Source organism: Heptranchias perlo, chromosome 5 (genome assembly GCF_035084215.1).
Source record: "Heptranchias perlo isolate sHepPer1 chromosome 5, sHepPer1.hap1, whole genome shotgun sequence".
Classification (NCBI taxonomy): Eukaryota; Metazoa; Chordata; class Chondrichthyes; order Hexanchiformes; family Hexanchidae; genus Heptranchias; species Heptranchias perlo.
In genome coordinates, this window is record NC_090329.1 from 54274413 (window position 1) to 54297098 (window position 22686).

The 22686-nt window shown below is 41.7% G+C and overlaps 1 protein-coding gene across 1 annotated transcript in view; it reads right to left on the reverse strand.

The window, feature by feature from the left end:
- Positions 1 to 22686, reverse strand: part of selenoi (selenoprotein I) — a 75752-nt gene that overhangs the window by 20603 nt on the left and 32463 nt on the right. Inside the window, exons 2-7 of the mRNA XM_067984370.1 lie at positions 14483 to 14551; positions 13825 to 13933; positions 9160 to 9234; positions 7906 to 8168; positions 6667 to 6775; positions 5036 to 5084 (exon numbers count right to left, since the gene is read on the reverse strand). Coding sequence (XP_067840471.1) covers positions 5036 to 5084; positions 6667 to 6775; positions 7906 to 8168; positions 9160 to 9234; positions 13825 to 13933; positions 14483 to 14551 — 674 coding nt within the window. The remainder of the gene's footprint in view (positions 1 to 5035; positions 5085 to 6666; positions 6776 to 7905; positions 8169 to 9159; positions 9235 to 13824; positions 13934 to 14482; positions 14552 to 22686) is intronic.

Below are 22686 nucleotides of genomic sequence, written 5' to 3' on the forward strand. Positions count from 1 at the left end.
ACTTCTGCTCTTTAACCAACAGGTGTATTTGACATACCCTCCAACTTCCTCTGGGGGGAGGGGCAGGGAGGTACACGTCTGATCTCCCACTGTCAGCCCAACAAAAATTGTAAACTCTCATAACCCACATCCAATTACTCCATGGAACAGACTACTTCACAACAGGTGTATTCTACGGTTGTTACATAGTATCATAGTATGGTACAGCACAGGAGACAGCCATTCGGCCCATCGTGCCTGCTCTTTGAAAGAGCTATCCAACGAGTCCCACTCACCTGCTCTTTCCCCATAGCCATGCAAATATTTTCCCTTTAAGTATTTATCCAATTCCTTTTGAAAGTTACTATTGTTTCTGTTTCCACCATCCTTTCAGGCAGAGCATTCCAGATCATAACAACTCGCTGCATAAAAAAAACGTTTCCTCATGTCACCTCTACTCTTTTTGCCAATCACCTTAAATCTGTGTCCTCTGGTTACTGACCCTCCTGCCACTGAAAACAGTTTTTCCTCATTTACTCTTTAAAACCATTTATGATTTTGAACACCTCCATCAAATCGCCTCTTAACCTTCTCTATTCTAAGGAGAATAGCCCCAGCTTCTCCAGTCTCTCCACATAACTGAAGTCCCTCATCCCTGGTACCATTCTAGTAAATCTGTTCTGCAGCCTCTCTAGGACCTTGACATCCTTCCCAAAGTGTGGTGCCCAGAATTGAAAATATTTCAGCTGAGGCCTAACCAGTGTTTTATAAAGGTTTAGCATTACCTCCTTGCTTTTGTACTCCTCTTTGCCTCTATTAATAAATGTAAGGAATCTTACAACACCAGGTTATAGTCCAACAAATTTATTTTAAAATCACAAGCTTTCGGAGATTATCTCCTTCGTCAGATGAATGAATGAAAAGGTTCTCAAATCGCATATCTCATACTATGTTGGGACAGCATCACACGAATCAAAAGGTGTCGTTGTTATTCAAACAGGCCAGTCACGGAGAACAGCACGTCCCAGTACACTCGATATACATTGTGTCTTTTACACAGGCAGGCAGAAAGAAACTCAAAATGGCAGAGAGAGAGAGAGAGAGAGAGAATTTTAAAAAACATATAAATTTTTTCCCCCTTTTTGCTGGTGGGGTTACGTGTAGCGTGACATGAACCCAAGATCCCGGTTGAGGCCGTCCTCATGGGTGCGGAACTTGGCTATCAACTTCTGCTCGACGATTTTGCGTTGTCGTGTGTCTCGAAGGCCGCCTTGGAGAACGCTTACCCGAAGATCGGTGGCTGAATGTCCTTGACTGCTAAAGTGTTCCCCGACTGGGAGGGAACCCTCCTGTTTGGCGATTGTTGCGCGGTGTCCGTTCATCCGTTGTCGCAGCGTCTGCATGGTCTCGCCAATGTACCATGCTCCGGGGCATCCTTTCCTGCAACGTATGAGGTAAACAACGTTGGCCGAGTCACAGGAGTATGAACCATGTACCTGGTGGGTGGTGTCCTCTCGTGTGATGGTGGTATCCGTGTCGATGATCTGGCAAGTCTTGCAGAGGTTGCCGTGGCAGGGTTGTGTGGTGTCGTGGACGCTGTTCTCCTGAAAACTGGGTAACTTGCTGCGAACGATGGTCTGTTTGAGGTTGGGTGGCTGTTTAAAGGCGAGCAGTGGAGGCGTGGGGATGGCCTTAGCGAGGTGTTCGTCGTCATCGATGACATGTTGAAGGCTGCAGAGAACATGGTGTAGTTTCTCCGCTCCAGGGAAGTACTGGACGACGAAGGGTACTCTGTTGGTTGCGTCCCGTGTTAGTCTTCTGAGGAGGTCTATGCGATTCTTCGCTGTGGCCCGTCGGAACTGTCGATCGACAAGTCGAGCGTCATATCCCGTTCTTACGAGGGCGTCTTTCAGCGTCTGTAGGTGTCCATCGCGTTCCTCCTCGTCTGAGCAGATCCTGTGTATTCGTAGGGCCTGTCCATAGGGGATGTCCTCTTTGACGTGGTTGGGGTGGAAGCTGGAAAAGTGGAGCATCGTGAGGTTGTCCGTGGGCTTGCGGTAGAGTGAGGTGCTGAGGTGCCCGTCTTTGATGGAGATTTGTGTGTCCAAGAAAGAAACCGATTCTGAGGAGTAGTCCATGGTGAGTTTGATGGTGGGATGGAACTTGTTGATGTTATCGTGTAGTCTCTTCAGTGATTCTTCGCCGTGGGTCCATAGGAAGAAATATGCGATTTGAGAACCTTTTCATTCATTCATCTGACGAAGGAGATAATCTCCGAAAGCTTGTGATTTTAAAATAAATTTGTTGGACTATAACCTGGTGTTGTAAGATTCCTTACATTTGTCCACCCCAGTCCATCACCGGCATCTCCACATCATGTCTATTAATAAAGCCAAGGATCCCATATACTTTTTTAAACAGTCTTTCCACTTGTCCTGCCACCTTCAAAGATGTGTGTACAGACACCCCAAGGTCTCTCTGTTCCTGCACTCCCTTTAAAATTGTACCATTTAGTTTATATTGCTTGTCCTCATTAGTCCGACCAAAATGTATCACTTCACAATTCTCTGCATTAAATTTCACCTGCCATGTGTCTGCCCATGTCTTCCTGAAGTCTGTTACTATCCTCCGCATTGTTTACTACATTTCCGAGTTTTGTGTCATCTGCAAACTTTGAAATTATACCCTGTATACCCAAGTCCAGGTCATTTTTATTTATTTATTTATTTTTTATTTATTTATATATATATATATATATATATATATATATATAGATATATAGAGAGAGAGAGAGAGAGAGAGAGAGAGAGAGAGAGAGAGAGAGAGAGAGATATATAGAGACAGAGAGAGAGCAGTAGTCCTAATACCGACCCCTGGGGAACACCACTGTATTCTTCCATCCAGTATGAAAAACAACTGTCCATGACTACTCTCTGCTTTCTGTCCCGTAGCCAATTTTGTATCCATGCTGCCACTGTCCCTTTAATCCCATGGGCTTTAATTTTGTTAACAAATCTATTATATGGTATTTCATCAAATGCCTTTTGAAAGTCCATATACACATCAACCGCATTACAGTCATCAACCCTCTCCATTATTTCATCAAAGGACTTGATCAAATTAGTCAAACACGATTTTCCTTTAACAAATTCCTGCTTACTTTCATTTAATAGCCCATACTTCTCCAAGTGCCAATTAATTTTGTCCTGGATTATTGTCTCAAAGTATCCCCACCACTGACATTAGGCTGGCTGGCCTGTAATTGCCGGATTTACCCCTCTCCCCCTTTTTGAACATTTGCAATCCCCCAGTTCTCTGGCACCACTCCCACATGTAAGGACAATTGGAAGATTGTGGCCAGAGCCTCCGCAATTTCCACCCGTCTTCCCTCAGTAAGCTAGGATGCATCCTATCTGGACCGGGTGACTTTTCTACTTGGAGTACTGCCAATCTTTTAAGTACCTCCTCTTTATCTATTTTCATCCTATCCACTATCGCTGCTACCTCCTCCTTTACTGCTACAATGGCAGCATCTTCTTTTCTAGTGAAGACCAATGTAAAGTACTCATTTAGTACTTCAGCCATACCCTCTGCCCCCACATGATCATCTATTTTTTTGACCCTAATCGGCCCCATCCTTCCTTTGACTACCCTTTTACTATTTATATGTTTATAAAAGACTTTTGGGTTCCCTTTTACGTTAGCTACTAATCTATTCTCATACTCTCTCTTTGCTCCTCTTATTCCCTTTTTTATTTTAAGATCTCCTCCATACTTTGTTATTCAGCTTGGTTCTCTACTGTATTATGAACCTTACATTTGTCATAAGCCTCCTTTTTGTGTTTCATTTTAATCTCTATATTTTTAGTCATCCAGGGATCTTTAGCTTTGGATGCCCTTCCTTTCCCCCTCATGGAAATTTGTCTACTCTGTACCCGAACCATCTCCTCCATGAAGGCCTCCCATTGTTCAATTACTGTTTTGCCTACCAATCTTTGATTCCAATCCATCTGGGCAAGATCCCTTTTTAACTCACTGAAATTATCCCTCCTTCAGTTAAGTATTTTTACACTTGATTGTTCCATGTCTTTTTCCATAACTATTCTAAACCTAATATTATGATCACTGTACCCAAAATGCTCCTCCACTGAAACATGCACCACTTGCCACACTTCATTCCCCATAACTACATCCAGCACTGCTTCCTTCCTCGTTGGGCTGGAAACATACTGATCAAAAAAGTTCTTGATTTCAGGAATTCCTCCCCCTCTTTACCCCTGACACTGTTGCTATTCCAGTCTATAATGGGATAATTGAAGTCCCCCATTATCACTACTCTATAGTTCTTGCATCTTTCTGTAATTTGCCTCCAAATTTGCTCCTCTATCTCCTTCCCACTATTTGGTGGCCTACAGTATACACCCAAGTGGTGTAATAGCTCCTCTATTGTTCCTTAATTCTAACCAAATCAATTCTGTCTTTGACCCCACTCAACTACATCTTCCCTTGCCAGAGCCATAATAGTCTTTTGATCAACACTGCCACCCCTTCCTTTTTTTCCTTCCTTATCTTTCCTGAATATCTTGCAGCCAGGAATATTAAGTTCCCAATCCGCCTCTTTGAGCCAGGTCTCTGCTTTTGCCACTACACCATAGCCCCATGTGACGAGCACCGCTGTAGCTGAGTGAATATCTAAGGCAAAACCCAAACCTGTATCATGTTTAAACCTTAAATTATAGAAATGTTTTCCACTGCAACTGTAAATTTCAAATTCATAATTCTTCATTCTTCCAACATTACAATACTGAGCGGGGTGTTTTTTCTAAAATTCAAAAACGTCATTTCAAAAAATATCAGAAAATGAGGCTGACAAATTGACTTAATTTTGAGACCGAGGTGCATGAGCAAGTATTCAATAAGGATATTCAAAATATCAATACTTAGCTTTTAAACTACTTACATTTGTATAAGAAAATTTTCAAATTTTAACATTAACACTTGACAAAATCTCTCAAATATGGAAAACAATTCAAATTTACCAAAATCATATACTTACTTGAAAACATTATACAAACTCACAGGAAATGTGATGATAAAGGCACAGCCTAGAAGATAGATTAAATGATTTTCAATTTATAAGCATATTTAGAAGCAACAGTATGTATTAAACTGGTTGGCCTGTATTTTCAATCCAACATAAATTTACAGCAACATACTGAACAAATCTGCACATCCAAATAAACTATTATTAAAGGAAAACCATGTTCAAGGTGGGAACGATGCTTAGATACTTCTTGTGCTCAATCATAAATGTAATACATTTTCCTACGTTACTTTATAGAAGTTTTAAAACAAATAAAAATTAGAGCCCAATATCTTCTTTGCCCAAAAGATTTCAATTCACAAATGTGATGTTGCAAAACAAAATATCACAGTAATGAAATGTCAGAAATATCTATTACTGTAACAGTTACATCACTGAAGTATACACAGACCACAAACCACAGACCATGGGCCAGTTCTGGCCCTCAAGTTCTAACAATCTAGCTCAGGAAGCCCAGACATCTTAGTTTTATTCATAGTTAGATTTCTTATTTTCTGCTTTATCCTATTTGAATTTCTTGTGCCTCATCAGTGGATAATTCCTAAATCAGAACACCAAGATGTGTCAGCAGCTTCACATATCGGGAAACTAAAGAGAATATTGATTTAAACATTAAATGTGGCCCACAAGGCTCCATGGTACGCGCTTATATCGCTCACAAAGTCAAACAGCTTGGTCACTCCTGATTTAGAGAATTTAAAGTTTTAACAATTTCTGTCTGCCTGTATTTTCCCCATTATCTGTCACCCATATTTATTATTCAAGCTTTTATTTTACCGATGTGATATATTTTAGTACTTATTTTACAGTTAAAATTTAAATTCCAATAATAAACTTACTCTATTTTTTCCTACTTCAGCTGTTAATATTCAATCTTGGGACGCTTAAGTAAAATTCCAGTCCATAAATTGTCCAAAAACCTGTCCCAAAGTTAAGAGTATGAAAGTTCGACCTGGTTGCTTCAACAACACAACTACGTCAAACTTGGACATAACGTTTGGGCCAATACTTGGAATGCAAAAGCTGACAATAGTTAAAGAAAGTTTTAAATACACTACATCACATATGCTAAACAGAAAAATGGGAGATTCAAATCAGTGTTGGAGAGATCTTGAAGGGAACATGAATTTGTTACCCCCCCCCCCCCCAAAAAAAATACAATTCTTCTTATCCTATCTATAAGCTTTGTTTACATATGGCACACGTGCTCATAACTTCTCATAAGTATAAGTTGCATGTAAAAAAGGATATGGTAAAAAAAAGTCACCGATTCAGAATCCAATTTTATGGTTTTTTCAAATCCACTCCTTCTTTAACAAGTCTACGCACCATTTCCAAGTCAGAAGGACAAGATGACAACATTCTCCCATGACTCTCTACATCAGAGTGGGGGAATGCAATTGACTGTCCTTTGACAGCAAGACTGAGATCAAGAGCTCACCCTGTGAAGAACTGCAGATATTAACCTACAGCCTATGTGAAGCACAAAAGCACAATTTCAGGGTCTATTTTCACCATGTTTTATGAATTTTCAATACCGGTTTCACCCCAATACCTCACCATATTTAACCAAAGGTACATACCCAGAATCATGGTACTGAAGAGATCTCTGTATTGGAAATTAAGGAAGATGGGACCATACCAAGCTTCAACCCCGACTATGGCAGTTATGATGTATACAATTGAAATGGTCTGAAACAGAATTAAGAGGAGTAAATTTTTTTTGTTTCTGTTTGAGGCCCATCTTACTGCAATGCTCTGTATTTGTGAGCAGCTGTCTGCAACAGATGTATAACATATAAACCTCTTCATAATTAGTTGAACATTCTTAACCATCCCTATAGAGAAGTGTTGTAAATTATTTGATCTTTAGTACTGTAGTGAGCAGGAGGAAAATCTAAGCCAATTAATTAATTATATAAAAATGTTAACCATATGGAGTCTCCGGTTCAATGGGGTAAAGGTAATCACAATAAATACCATAACTGGCACATTAAAGTTATCTTTTGCAGATGAAATGTGTATCTTCTTACACACTTTCCACAGTACAGAAATTAAGATTACAGCAGACAGGATTCAATATAATTTAGAGGTGTATCTTTGTACATTTTTAAAAATTTGACATTTTACAGAACAAAAAGAACCTAATATCCTAGAGGTGTTGCAGGGTAGCCTTCATTGAAACATTTTTACTTATTTATTTTCAAAGCACAGCCCAACATTTAGGGAAACAACACTGGAGTCTTACTGAACTATTTCAGAAGGAACAGGGTTGAATCCAGACACGGTGCCCTTCCAGCTCAATACCTCACCATAGCTGTCACCTGTTTTGAGCAAAGGGTCAAATTCTAAACATACTGTTTTCAGAACTGAAGGAAATAAAAGTGGAGGCAAACGAGTACTCATCCATCTTTGTGAAACTATGTACCAATCCTTTTCAACAAACAATCCCAAGCTTACACTGTGACTATGAATATTATGAATTATTGGTTCCTATTAACCTTCTCAAGTTGCTACCTCATTTGTGTATGTGGCCAATTGTTACATTTGGTTGAGAAAACAGTTTAGTGCAGATTAAAGCATCACTTGTGCAGTTGGATATTATTTTCCTTTCATTCAATAAAGTTTGCTGCAAGTTTTAAAAAAAAATCAATGGACTTCAATTAGCAACTAAACACAAGCACACACTTGAGATAGCTGCTGTGTTTTGTCTTACACAATAGTCACTGTACACCAAAAGCATTCACTGCACGAAACACTGACATTTCACCACAACAGGGTGGCACATAAATTAACATATTTTTATTCTTGAAGTCACTTACCACTTGACTAAGGTCATATCCCCAAGGAAGGAAAAGAATTCCTGTATTGTACTTCTCCCAGTGGGAAAATATGAAGGAAAACAGCACCACCCACAGAATGAAGAAAAGTGTAAGGACGCTGACTCCTGCCTCCCCACGTCCAAAAATGGAATAGACAGTGACTACAAAAAATATGCACGCCCAGCTGTCCAAGCCATGGTCAAAGAGTTCTCCAAGTGGAGTACTGGAGTTGGTCCGCCGAGCTTGCTTCCCATCAACCCCATCTATAAGAAATTGATAAAGAGATTAAGCTCAATGTTACAGAGTCACTATAGTATTTCCCAAAAGAAACAATCTTGGTTTTATAACCATATATTTATATTCCTCCTACGCAGATATAAAGCCATTGTTGCATATGTCTTACTTGCTTTTCCTCATTGGGATATACAATTATTTGGTTTGGAAAAGGAAGTCAAGTCATATGGAGTGAACATCTCTGGACATTCAATAAAGTTCATACTGTGTCATTCCTATTCAGGATTTTTAATTGTTTCTCGCTTCGCCTCTCCTCTCCACCTCTTTACAATTCATTTTCAGGGTGTTGGCATCGCTGGCAAGGCCAGCATTTATTGCCCTTGAGAAGGTGGTGACGGGCCTTCTTCTAGAACCACTTTGTCGCAGTTTCATACAACTGAGTGGACTTCAGAGAGCAGTTAAGATTTAGCCACACTGGTGTGCAACTGGAGTAACATATAGGCCAGATTGGGTAAGGACAGCAGTTTCCTGCGATTTACATATCAGCTAGAACAGGGGCCAGGAAGGAAGTTGGTTGGTCAGCAGTTAGTGGGAATAGGGTTGAGGGAGCAGGAGGTGGGTCTCATGGACAAGATGAGCTCAGAGAAGGCGTGAGGGGAGGCAGAAGGGAAACTAGAAAAAGATTTGAGTTCCGGGCTAGGGCAGGAGAACCTTGGGAGAAGTTTGGATAGGTAGGCAAGGGGAAGGGAGGGGTGCAGCAGAGGCAGCTGAATGGATGGTCTCAATCTTTGTGACAAAGAAATCCATGAGCTCCTTGCACTTGTTGGAGGTGAGGGTGTAGAGGCCAGGAGAGAGGGGTGTAAGAGACGGTTGGTAGTGGAGAAAAAAAGCAGGGGATTATTGTCGGATTCCAGGATGATTACAATCACAACTAAAATATAATTCCAAGCAAATGTTCTATGTATGTCGATATACCATGATATTCGATAAGTTAGCAATCTGAACAAAATGCAGCATCACCTAGCGTATATGCTGTGAAGTTTAGGAGACCAGCAACAACCCATACCCAACTGGGAACGTGCGTATGACCTGCACCTGGAACAGAAAGAGGGCAAAAAAAGAACGTGGTCACTCTCCGACAGCACACAAGATTTTCTAAGCATTTCCTCAATAAAATGTGTCACACAGCCAAAGTTTTTTTTTCTTAAGATACCAGAAAGCAACTTCTGCATTTTACATGCTACAGAAGAAAGCAAGTACTTCCGCTTCGTCTCTCAAATTAAATAGGGAGAGAGCAAGGCATTTCATGTGATCTAAAACCCTACAATCATACTCATTACCAAAACTGAAATGACTCAGTTGACAGGTTACGTTGTCGGGCAATAAAGCAACCATGGATTCCAAGTAGTGCTGAAAAAAAAAGTTCAAAACTGAAGGCTTGCACCATATTTAAAGCATCTGTTCAGTTTTTTTAATGCATGGCCTAAACAGTATTTAACTATTCATAGCATTTACTTTCTAATACAAGATGCCAAAAATACACTTCCAAATGGCAAGTGGAAATAATAAAAGATTTATGCAAGCACTTAATTTTGGGGAACTGGACAGCTATGGCATTGAGCTAACTAAAACATCAGCAAAGTAATAAACAGTATGTGCTACTATTGAAAACTTGATATGAAGTCATTAACAAGCCTTTGCTGTAGGAAGGATTTGAGGAACTTTGTTCCTACCCCATAATTTTCTAAACATATGAAAGCTTGAACCACGAGCAGCAAATGTGCAATCATAGCCAAAGGATTTGGTCATGGCCAAACCAAAAGGAAAGCAAAATAATGACTCCTAAAACCTCACATCACCCTTAACAGGTGGTTATAGATTGTCATCTCCTTCAAAAAAAAATCAAAGTTGCTGGATGATGGTAGCCCAGCAGAGATTATGCATCTCAATTTCCTGGAAACCTTTCATAAAGTGCTGCACAAAAGGTCGCTAAGATATTTGGCCTGTGGAACTAGTGGACAAATTCAATGCTGGACAGCAAACTGATTCAATTCTCACAGGCAGAGGGTTGTAATTAATGGAAGCAGGTCTATACAGAGTCTAGTCACTAGTGGAAGGATTTGTATTGGGAATGTTGCTCTTAACAATCTGTATTAATGATTTAGATGAAGGCATAAAGGGGATAATTGTCAAATTTGTTGATGACACAACAATATGTGCAAGAGTTAGGAATGTAGCTGAAATAAATATGGCACATACGATACATTTAGTTAATGTGTCAGGAGTCCTTCAATGTGGATAAATGCAGTGTGATGCATCTGGGTCTGGGTAATTCCAGGCACACGTATACCGTGCAGTGTTACCTACTTATTAGTGCGGATCAGGAGAGGGACTTAGGGGTCATAGTTCGCAAGGAGTTGGAGGCCCACAACCATATCGGAGACACCTTAGAAAAGTTAATAGGGTGTTAAGGTACATAGCGAGGACAGTTCAATATAAAACTAGAAATACTATCTACACCTTATACAACGTCTTGGTAAGGCCCAATTTTTCCTAAATCGGTCTAAGTATTTTCCTCTGGGTTTTTTTGCTTCTCCCAAAACATTGCGTGACTTGAGAGGATGAGCTAATGGTGCACGTAGGTTGCACCATGTCAGGGTGGGAAGGTTCAATGGGCCAGGTGGGGTCTTTTCCAGTTCTTTGTCGTATGCGTCACATTTTCGATCTTTTTTTTTAATCTTCATGGAAGGAATATTGGGACTGATTTATGTTTAGGTGCTATGTTTTAAAACAAAGCTTTCTAATGGGCTAAGGATGCGACATGTGATCCTCACTGAATCAGTTTGGAATAGGCTGTGAGCTGCAGCAATGCACAAACTGGCTCGTCTGGCTTCAATGCATACCCGACAACGCTGGCAGCTTGAAATGCCTCTTTTCAAACCTTTAAAACATAGCACCTATGCTATGGCGGGGAGGGGGAAATAAACAAGTTTCAGTTGATGGAATGAGTTTTATTTAAGAGAAAGAGCTTCAGCTAGCAAAAGAACAAGAGCTATGTAGGCAGGAACAAGATTGCCTGAAAAGAGAACACCACGAATGAGAACAACGAGGGGGAGAAATTACACCAGTATAAGGAGAAAAAGTACAATACGAATCCAAACAGAGGAAGATAGAGCATCATCATGCTCATGAACTGACAGAGAAACAAGCATTAGCTAAGAGTCCAGTAAGTGAGTCATCGAAAATGGAGCCCACCGGTTGATCAAATCTGATTCCAAATTTTAAAAAGGGGGATGATCTTGGCAGCTTTATCTGGACACTTGAATTGCTAGCTAGTCACTAGAGGCACAAAAAGGAGTGTGCCAGTCAACTTGTGACAAAGAGTTTGGTAATGTACTGGTTTTGGTCTTGGACTAGCAATCCAGAGGTTGAGACTTCAAATCCAAATGTGGCATGTTGTGAAACTAAATTCAATAAATCTGATAATTTATGGGCTAACATCAGGAAAACTAACCATTAAAGCTGCCAGATTGTTGTAAAATTTCATCTGGTGCACTCATGTCCTTCAGGGAAGGGAACCTACAGGCTGGCATAAACTCAAGTGGCCACAATATGCAGCCAATTAAATCCATTCAGCTGTAAACAATCACTACTAACACTTCACTAAGTGGGAAGGCGCTCATGATGTTTTCTCACATCAATCTAGTCAATAGCATGGACTATGATATTGTAAAACGTGCTATCCTTGGCGCTTATAATTGAACACCTGCAACTTACAGGCAGACATTTAAGAAACTAAGTAAAGATCCATTCAGTAGTTGTAGAGAAATAGTTATTGTGGCAGATGTAGTTGGAAAGCAATGGTGTGACAGGGTATGAAGGTCTTACCATTTAATGCTGAGGGATAGATTTCTGGAAAAAGTTTAGGCGCTTTAAGAATCTGATTTTTTCAACAGGAGTGTAGAACAGTCAAGCAGCTAGGAACAGCCGCTAACCATCTTATGACTTCATGAGCACAGGTGAGCCAATGCATGGGTGGGAGACCAGATGCCTCAAGCTATCCCACAGATGAACCGCTCAGCGAGCCAGCTGCTCAACCCGCCCCATCAAGGCCAGAGGGAGCAATCTAGCGCAAGTCAGCGATCTAGAGACAATAAGGTCGGGTGTTTCTAATATGGAGAGATAGGTCACAAGATGAACCACTGCCGGGCTCAAAAAAAAACTCTGCAATGCAAACTGAGCTTGTAATGTACAAGATGCCCATTTATGTGGTGACCGCTGACGTAGATGGGTCGACTCCTTCTCTCCATTTTGTCATAGTGAATGGTACGCACATAATGGCGTTGCGAGATATTGGCTGCTCTTCCATAATAGTACATAGCGACCTGGCAAAGAACTACCATTACATTAAAGGGTGACGTTCTTTCAGACTACTTCTAACTGCAAAACCTCACCACCTGCATTTTTAGTTTTCAACTCCAGGCCTCAGGCCTATACCTCAGTCACTTGTTTAAAACCTGACTACCCATGTATCTTTTCTCTGTTTTCTAGGCCAAGGGGAGGATTGAGATACTGTCTTGATCCCAGTTAGGAAGGCAGCAGATCAATAACCCCTCCTCCTGCCCTGGGGTATGGGTGTAAGGAAAAAATCTGTTGCAATCAAAAAAAACAGGGACTAATGTGTTGGGAGAAGACAATTGGTCCTCAATGATCAGCTGCAACATTCTACAAATTAATTAGTCTGGCTTTAATACATATCTTCAATGCCTGTGGCTTTTGAAAAAAAAACCTGTGCAAATTCATTTAGTTTTAAAACACAACACTTAAACATAAATCAATCCCAAAATCATTTCAGTGAGGGGAAAAAAAACTCAAAAATCCTGAAACATATATGTCTTACTTGCTCAAGGGAGAGGCATGGAAGGCTTTGTCGTACATTGTCCGGCTGAGGGCAGGTGAGCCGTTCAATAGGCAAGGCTGCCCCTTCTCCATGGTGGAACCCAGGAACAGCACTTAGCTCCTGTCCTGAGATAAAGGTGGGGCGGCACAGGCAATTCGGGGGCTGGCCAAATTGCTCAGGGATGCCCCGCAACAATGTGTGGAACTGTGTTTGAAGCAAGAAGTCAGAGGCACCAGGCGCAGGAATTGCATGTCCCTTGCACAGCTGCGAATGCGTGTTTCAAGGGATATGGGGATCGGACAAAAAAATGGAGTTGAGGTTGAAGATCAGCCTCGATCTGATTGAGTGGCGGAGCAGGCTCGCGGGGCCGTATGGCCTACGCCTGGCTCCTATTTCTTATATTCTTAATTAACTGAGTGAACTCGATTACTACAAAGTCACAGAGTCAGTTTTATTAGTCACAGACCATCTCCGATATCTCTGAGGAGAGTGAAGGGAAGCTGGCTTGTACAGGAGTCTGCAGTTGCAATCAAAATAGCAGACGCAAAGCAAACACCAGCACAAAGAGAAACTACCGACTGCCAAGGAACATGTGTGTCTCCGGTGGCAATTGTGCTGGTTCAGTTACACTACAGGCTTACCTCCGATGGCACTCGTGTCAACAGAGGCAAACCTGTGAAGTAAAAGGGGCATCTGTACATTGGGACTTCAGAATGTGTTACTTATAAGCAGTTTCCATTATACCATATATATTTTTTAAACACACATAGAAATCAAGTTCTTACCTGAAGCATAAAAATCATAGTCAAAATAGGTCAACATAAAAAAATTAAGTACAAGTAGCATGAAACCAGAGAACGTCAACAGATTTGGTGCCAACCATGTGGGTAAAATCTATAAAAGCAAAAAGAAAGGTTGATAAGTAGGGAGATCAGAAATTCTCCACTGTAGGTTATCTAGTCTTTATGCTCAATTCAAAATTAAAAACCTAATACTGAATGTGCCAAACCAGCTATCCACTTTTTTAAGCAACATATTCTTACAGTGGATCCTTTTAGAACAACAAATGAAAACTGCAGACGGTCATTCTTACCATCTGGTTCTTCAGGAAACATCTCACTAACACTGGTACCCCGATTCCACTGTTCCTTTCCCTTTCCCTCCGTCCCATGCATCATAGAATTTCTGGCATTTTGAACAATGCAGCAAGGTACTCTAAAATGTGACTGCAGCATAGTCAGGAGATCGTTATCTCGGACATGGCCGTCAGAAAATCCATGACCTCTCTTCTGAGAAGGTAATATTTTACAAGGAAACCTAGTACACCTTCTTTATCATTGTTATTTCTGCCAAATTTAGTTCAAATGCCTCATCCTGTGCTGGAAATAAAGAAACCACATAAGGACCCAGTAATACTGCAACTTTGTATTAATATGCTCTTACCTTAACTACAGAGTTCCAAAATGGGTGCATAACATATACAGATAACGGATTGGTGTCCACTGCACTATACTGCAAGGGAAACAAAAAAAGAAAACTGATGCTTATGCTGTTTTATATCAGAATCTTAGCATTTGCAAATTATTTAAATTTTCTAAATGACACAAAAGGTAACTATCGCATTATCTGAGCAAAATAAGATTCCTTCATAACTAAACTGTGTTACTGAATTGTTCCTCTATTGCATATTTAACTAAATATCGGTGCTTCAGCTGGGAGTGAAGGGATACACAAGCTACTTCACACTGAGGACACCATCCAACATGTTGTATGGCACCACCACCATGCTAAATGGGATGGATTCAGAACAGATCGAGCAGCTCAAAACTGGGCATCCATGAGGCGCTGTGGGCCATCAGCAGCAGCAGAATTGTATTCCAGCACAATCTGTAACCTCATGGCCTGGCATATTCCTCACTCTACCATTACCAATAAGCCAGGGGATCAACCCTGGTTCAATGAGGAGTGTAGAAGAGCATGCCAGGAGCAGCACCAGGCGTACCTGAAAATGAGGTGCCAACCTGGTGAAGCTACAACTCAGGACTACATGCATGCTAAATAGCAGAAGCAACATGCTATAGATAGATCTAAGCGATTCCACAACCAACAGATCATATCAAAGCTTCGCAGTCCTGCCACATCCAGTCGTGAATGGTGGTGGACAATTAAACAACTAACGGGAGGAGGAGGCTCTGCAAACATCCCCATCCTCAATGATGGTGGAGTCCAGCAGGTGAGCGCAAAAGACAAAGCTGAAAAGTTTGCAACCGCCTTCAGCCAGAAGTGCCGAGCGGATGATCCACCTCGGCCTCCTCCCGATATCCCCACCATCACAGAAGCCAGTCTTCAGCCAATTCGATTCACTCCACGTGATATCAAGAAATGGCTGAGTGCACTGGATACAGCAAATGCTATGGGCCCCGACAACATCCCGACTGTAGTGTTGAAAAGTTGTGCTCCAGAACTAGCTGCGCCTCTAGCCAAGCTGTTCCAGTACAGCTACAACACTGGCATCTACCCAACAATGTGGAAAATTGCCCAGGTATGTCCTGTCCACAAAAAGCAGGACAAATCCAATCCGGCCAATTACCGCCCCATCAGTCTACTCTCAATCATCAGCCAAGTGATGGAAGGTGTCGTCGACAGTGCTATTAAGCGGCACTTTCTCACCAATAACCTGCTCACTGATGCTCAGTTTGGGTTCCGCCAGGACCACTCGGCTCCAGACCTCATTACAGCCTTGGTCCAAACATGGACAAAAGAGCTGAATTCCAGAGGTGAGGTGAGAGTGACTGCCCTTGACATCAAGGCAGCATTTGACTGAGTGTGGCACCAAGGAGCCCGAGTAAAATTGAAAACAATGGGAATCGGGGTAAACTCTCCAGTGGCTGGAGTCATACCTAGCACAAAGGAAGATGGTAGTGGTTGTTGGAGGCCAATCATCTCAGCCCCAGGACATTGCTGCAGGAGTTCCTCAAGGCAGTGTCCTAGGCCCAAACATCTTGAGCTGTTTCACCAATGATCTTCCCGCCAACATAAGGTCAGAAATAGGGATGTTCGCTGATGATTGCACAGTATGCAGTTCCATTCACAACCCCTCAGATAATGAAGCAGTCCGAGCCCACATGCAGCAAGACCTGGACAACATCCAGGCTTGGGTTCGTAAGTGGCAAGTAACATTCGCGTCAGACAGGTGCCAGGCAATGACCATCTCCAACAAGCAAGTGTCTAACCACCTCCCCTTGACATTCAACGGCATTACCATCGCCGAATCCCCCACCATCAACATCCTGGGGGTCACCATTGACCAGAAACTTAACTGGACCAGCCATATAAATACTGTGGCTACAAAAGCAGGTCAGAGGCTGGGTATTCTGCAGCGAGTGACTCACCTCCAGACTCCCCAAAGCCTTTCCACCATCTACAAGGCACAAGTCAGGAGTGTGATGGAATACTCTCCACTTGCCTGGATAAGTGCAGCTCCAACGACACTCAAGAAGCTTGACACCATCCAGGACAAAGCAGCCCGCTTGATTGGCACCCCATCCACCACCCTAAACATTCACTCCCTTCACCACCAGCGCACAGTGGCTGCAGTGTGTACCATCTACAGGATGCACTGAAGCAACTTGCCAAGGCTTCTTTGACAGCACCTCCCAAACCCGCGACCTCCACCACCTAGAAGGACAAGAGCAGCAGATACATGGGAACAACACCACTTGCACGTTCCCCTCCAAGTCACACACCATCCCGATTTGGAAATATATCGCCGTTCATTCATCGTCGCTGGGTCAAAATCCTGGAACTCCCTTCCTAACTGCACTGTGGGAGAACCTTCGCCACACGGACTGCAGGGGTTCATGAAGACGGCTCACCACCACCTTCTCAAGGGCCGTTTGGGATGGGCAATAAATGCCGGCCTTGCCAGCGACGCCCACATCCCATGAACGAATATTAAAAAAAAACCACAAAGTGCTCAGCCAACTACTACTGTACTCTTATGAGGGAGGGGGGCGAAATCTCATCAACTTCTCCTTCATCCAATAGCAGGGTGAGTGATGTAGCACCCAGACAAGCCTGCTGCAATTCACCCAATCTGCAGCAGGTGGAATCAAAGGACAGGCAACCCCAGAGCTTGAACCCTTGATCATGTAGTTAGAAGGATAGACAAACCAATTTATAGTCATTGCCAACTACAGTTAGTTCCCCAACATTTGAATCAAGTGAACCTGGTCACTACTTTTATTTGTGAAAAGTGCTGTTCTGATACTGCCAACAAATACACTTAACAAAAGCAAAACCAGGAAATGCTGGAAACACTCAGCAGGTCAGGCAGCACCTGTGGAGAGAGAAACAGAGTTAACGTTTCAGGTCGATGGCCTTTCATCACCTGGAGTGTTTCTAGCATTTTCTGGTTTTATTTCAGATTTCTAGCATCCACAGTATTTTGCTTTTGTTTATGTATACTTAACAGTCTGCTTGATGATGTTAGCGCACTTTGCAAATACTCAACTGCACAAAATTTTAATGCAGTGGTTAAAAATGTTATTAGTTTGTGATTATCCAAGATTACCCGGCTTTGAGCCAGGTCTTTTATATGCACTGGGCCACAATTTCTACATGTAACTTTGGGTTAAATCATGGATTCAGACTGGTCAGGTCTTTTATTAGCAATAGATCACAAGTTTGTGCCAGGTTTTGGGGGGGGGGGGGGGGGGGGGGAAGAGTCGAGACTGCCAGGACACTCGATTAGCCACTCAGTGGAGGGAATGCTCCATTATGACATATAATTGAGGTTCAACTATACAATAACATTTCTCCAAATCAAGCTCGGAGAATAAAAACTGAAAATGTTGGAAATAGACATGTCAGTCAGCATCTGAAAGGTAAAAAGATGGGCTGATGTTTTGGGCGTAGAGCCTTCAACAGAACTCAAAAATTTCGACCTGAAATCGCTACATTACTGTAGCAAAATGCTACAGTAATGACCAATTATGTAGATTAATCCAAACATTAATATTTAACACATAAGCAAAATACTGCGGATGCTTGAAATCTGAAATAAAAAACAGAAAATGCTGGAAACGCTCAGCAGGTCAGGCAGCATCTATGGAGGGAGAAAGAGAGTTAGCATTTCAGATCAATGACCTTTCATCAGAACTGGAAGATGCTGGCGATTAACAGCTTTTAAGCATCTAGAGACAAAAGTTAAGAGAAAAATAAAAGCAAATACAACATTAATACTTCATTGTGCTAAATTTCAAAACTACATTAATGAGGGAACTTTCACGCATTATTCTTCACGTCCCTATTCACTTTGTTTAGTCCTATAAAGGAGCTTCCTTATCTTTCAGTTTCTAGTTCTGACTAAGGGTTCAAAATATTAATAGTCTTTTTGCAGATATTGACTGATCTGCTGTGCATTTCTAGAATTTTCTATTTTTTCAAATTTCCAGCATTTGTAGTTTTTTAAAAAATGTTCTCAATACAAGAGGATAATTAACCCAATAAGCTTGATTACCAGTATGTACATCAGTTCCTAAAAAAAGTTTAGAAAGGTGCTCCTGAAGGATTATTTATTAGAATAAACCTCAAAAATAATAAGCAAAAAAAAAATGGGGGGGGGGGGGGGCGGGGAAATGGTAGAGAATGGGTCCCTCAAGTTGAAGAAGAATGTCTGGATAATTCCAACAGCATTTAATGTTACCTTGAAAATAAATGAAGTATGGATATTGATCTTTGGTGTAGGCAACTATGTGAAGCAGCTCAAAATGTTTAATGTCCAATGATTTTATCTGAAACTCAGTAAATTCTATCTTTGCAACAAATCATCAGCGTATTTCAAGCCAGCCAAAATACCACGTCATAATTTTCTTAATCAGATATTTGAGTTGCAATATTAATGATGCAATTTTATACATACACCATCTTTTACTGTGTGGACAATCTGCAGAATGAGCCTCTTGCTCCACTAATAGCACAATAAAAGACTTGAGTGTGGCAGAAACAACACAAAGGAGTTGAGTTAGTGTCAAAAGCCATAAGAGAAAAGCTCAAGCAGTTGATGAACTGCACCTTGACCCGCAACATGCTACTTCCTTGTAATACACACTATCTAGAAACCCTAAGAGTCAACTCCAACAGAACAAATGGCAATTTGGCTCACAAAGTCCACAAGTGCTCACTGATTTGGCAGCTACAGAAACTATCGTCGAACTTAACCCACAGGTGCCGGAATTCTCCCCTGCCAATTTTTCCGCTCTCCAGCTGCTGTGGCTCAATTTGTGTTCGGCTCCCATTCACTGCGTGCCAACTGCACTAGCAATGTAATGGGCAGGACTTGGGGGTGGAAATTTCTGTGCATTTGCATTCCAGAGACACATGTAAAAGTGGCGAAAAGCAAATACCTGGCATACACCCGAATTTCCTCACTCTTTTACACCCATCTAACAATCCAGCAACCAAACGCATCTCAGCTCATTGTAATGGCTCCACCCCAGACAAAATATCTGCACACGCGCATTTCCTGCAATTACTCTGGTTCAAAACTGGTGTAAAATTAAGCCCAGAATTTTAGGCTTGACTGGAAAGTGTCATTTTTCTGGTGTATTATTGCAATTTTTTGAGTTTTTTTTAAATCTATCCCCACCGAGACCTGCACTGTATTATTTGTTTCTTTGAATGCATTTTTATGGCACAAGTATGAGTCACATTAAAAATTGAAAAGCTTCCATGATTCCATGTTCTTAAACGTGGTGTGTGATGAATGATGGTTAGATGGGTTGCAACTTCAATTTTAATGCTCAAAAGGAATAAATGGTGTGAGTTTGCCGCTTTCCTCGTGCCCCAATTGTTTACGCTGATTTCTACTGGTTTGCGCCCATTTTTACGTTCCAGTGTATGTTAATGAGATTGGCCAGAAGTTTGGGCGTAAACAGAACTCCAAAATGGGTGCACGATTACACCACCACAGGAAATTCCGCCCCTTGGTCTGCATTCAGCCACAGTCTCAGCTACAAGCCCAGACACTGACAGCATCGCAAACACAGGCAGCAAGTGAGAGCCAAATAGAATGGCTGTGATCAGCAAAATAAAACAGGTCAGCAAAACCCAAATGTAGGTTGGAACCGAGTTGTTTAGTCGAGACGTTGACTTGTACTTTTAGAGGTGGCTGGTATATAAAAGTGCAATGTCTCTGCAATACTTCAATGACATCACAAAATGACGACTGGGTTGAGTTGGGATTGGCAATGAGGCTGTATGGCACTCACTCCCTGAGCCCTGTGAATATAAGCCCACTGTCTGTGGTGCATCAAAGAAAGAAACAGGACACCAGTGAGTTTGTAGAAGGCTACTTTTGGGTTAGCTCAAATGAAAAATGCTGGACTTCTTTTGGCTGATTTGTAAGGACCAGTGGGCTACAATCAGCCCAAAAATCTGGCAATGACAGACATAACATGCCAATTGAAGATGTAGTTTTTGTTTTTACTCTTAGGAAAGAGGCTTGTGCTTAATCAGCTGTCCCTCTTGACTAGTTATTCTGAATACAATACAAAATGTCAACACTTTGCTATAACACACTTAGTGACCCAAAGACCCTGGATAGACTGTTTGAACTTGGGAATTATATGGAGCCTAGTTGTTTGCAAGTGTTAAATGAGAGATTAATTGCACCTTGTTTTCCCCAATTCTATTCACGTTACATAAAATGGATTGCATATTACAAAAAAAATGCAAGAAAAACATGGAATTTTTTTTTTTTAAAGTTAAAATGGGTGACTGTTTTATTACGGCCACTAAATTAATTAGCATTTACCATGATGAAACGATCCACAACGCTCTCACACAGTCCTACCACCTTGAAGGAACGCGGCATTTTCTGTTTCACCAGAGCTGCAATATTTAAATGACAACTGCTTCAACCCAATTGTTGCTTTCTTATCCCAACCCAACTCTGAAGCACCGACTCCCACTGCATCCCCCTCCCACTTCCAGTCCTGGATCCCACTGCTCTAGCGTAAACCAAACAGTTTGACACAAGATTTAGCTTTGACAGATTTAAATATCCTGAACTGCAGGGTAATATCCCCCGGATATAATACTGTAAATGGGCAGTCTGTTCATTATATACATATGTGCTCCCACAGAGTAACACTGCAATTTCGGCAGGAAATTTTTCTAGCAGGGCCCTTATTGATAGTTGACTGTATAAAATTATATGTTTAACATATTTTGCAAAACAATTGAAAAATACACATCTAAAAAGGGAAGGAGGCTTCCAGTTATTTTTTTAAAAAAACATACAGAAGCAGCATGCCAGACAAATGAATAGGTGGCTACGATACTTTTGTTACGTGTCTCTTAATCCAACTCCAGATGTGTGAAACCCCAGAAGATGCGGTGCCACACAACTTAGGTTTGACAGTACATCAAGTATAGCTTTGCAACACTGTCGATCCAGATTAAAACAGTTCTCAGGGGTTCCCCGAAAACTTCAGGTCACTTTTTGTATTGATCCAAAGATCATTAAATATATTTAGGTTGTGTTCACTCCCACTAGAGCTCTCATATAACATTTAAATGTAGTGGTCAGGAACAGAGCTTTGTATGTGGAATCAAGAACTCGCCACCACACCACCAAAAACAGATTCACTGGTTCTCAATCTCATTTGCGCAAATTGGCTGTTGCATTCAACAAAATAAAAAACCCAAAAGCTCTTCATAGAATGTGAAGCACGAAGGACATAAGGTGCTGTATAAATGCAATTCTTTTAAAAATAAGTGCTAAATTCTCAACTCAAATGCAGGGGAAGGTGGAAAGACAGGAGGGAAAAGGAATGCAACAATCAGTATCTCACATAAAAATAAGCAGAGTCTGTCCAATCAAGCAACCTGTTACCGGAGTAGTGACAATACCTCTAACCATTTTGGGTGGGGTCTCCAGTTTTAAAAATCAACTGAAGATTATTCACTTCAGCTGAATGTCTGGTGGGATGGTGTAATTACAGCGTGTCAAAGGCACTTGCCATTTTAAAAGTCATGATGTGGAGATGCCGGTGATGGACTGGGGTTGACAATTGTAAACAATTTTACAACACCAAGTTATAGTCCATGACGCTCGACTCATCGATCGACAGTTCCGACAGGCCACAGCAAAAAATCGCATAGGCCTCCTCAGAAGACTAACACGGGACGCAACCAACAGAGTACCCTTTGTCGTCCAGTACTTCCCCGGAGCGGAGAAACTACGCCATGTTCTCCGCAGCCTTCAACATGTCATCAATGAGGACAAACACCTCGCTATGGCCATCCCCACACCTCCACTACTCGCCTTTAAACAGCCACCCAACCTCAAACAGACCATCGTTCGCAGCAAATTACCTAGCTTTCAAGAGAACAGCGTCCACGACACCACACAACCCTGCCACGGTAACCTCTGCAAGACATGCCAGATCATCGACACAGATACCACCATCACACGAGAGGACACCACCCACCAGGTGTATGGTTCATACTCCTGTGACTCGGCCAACGTTGTCTACCTCATACGTTGCAGGAAAGGATGCCCCAGAGCATGGTACATTGGCGAGACCATGCAGACGCTGCGACAACGGATGAACGGACACCGCGCAACAATCGCCAAACAG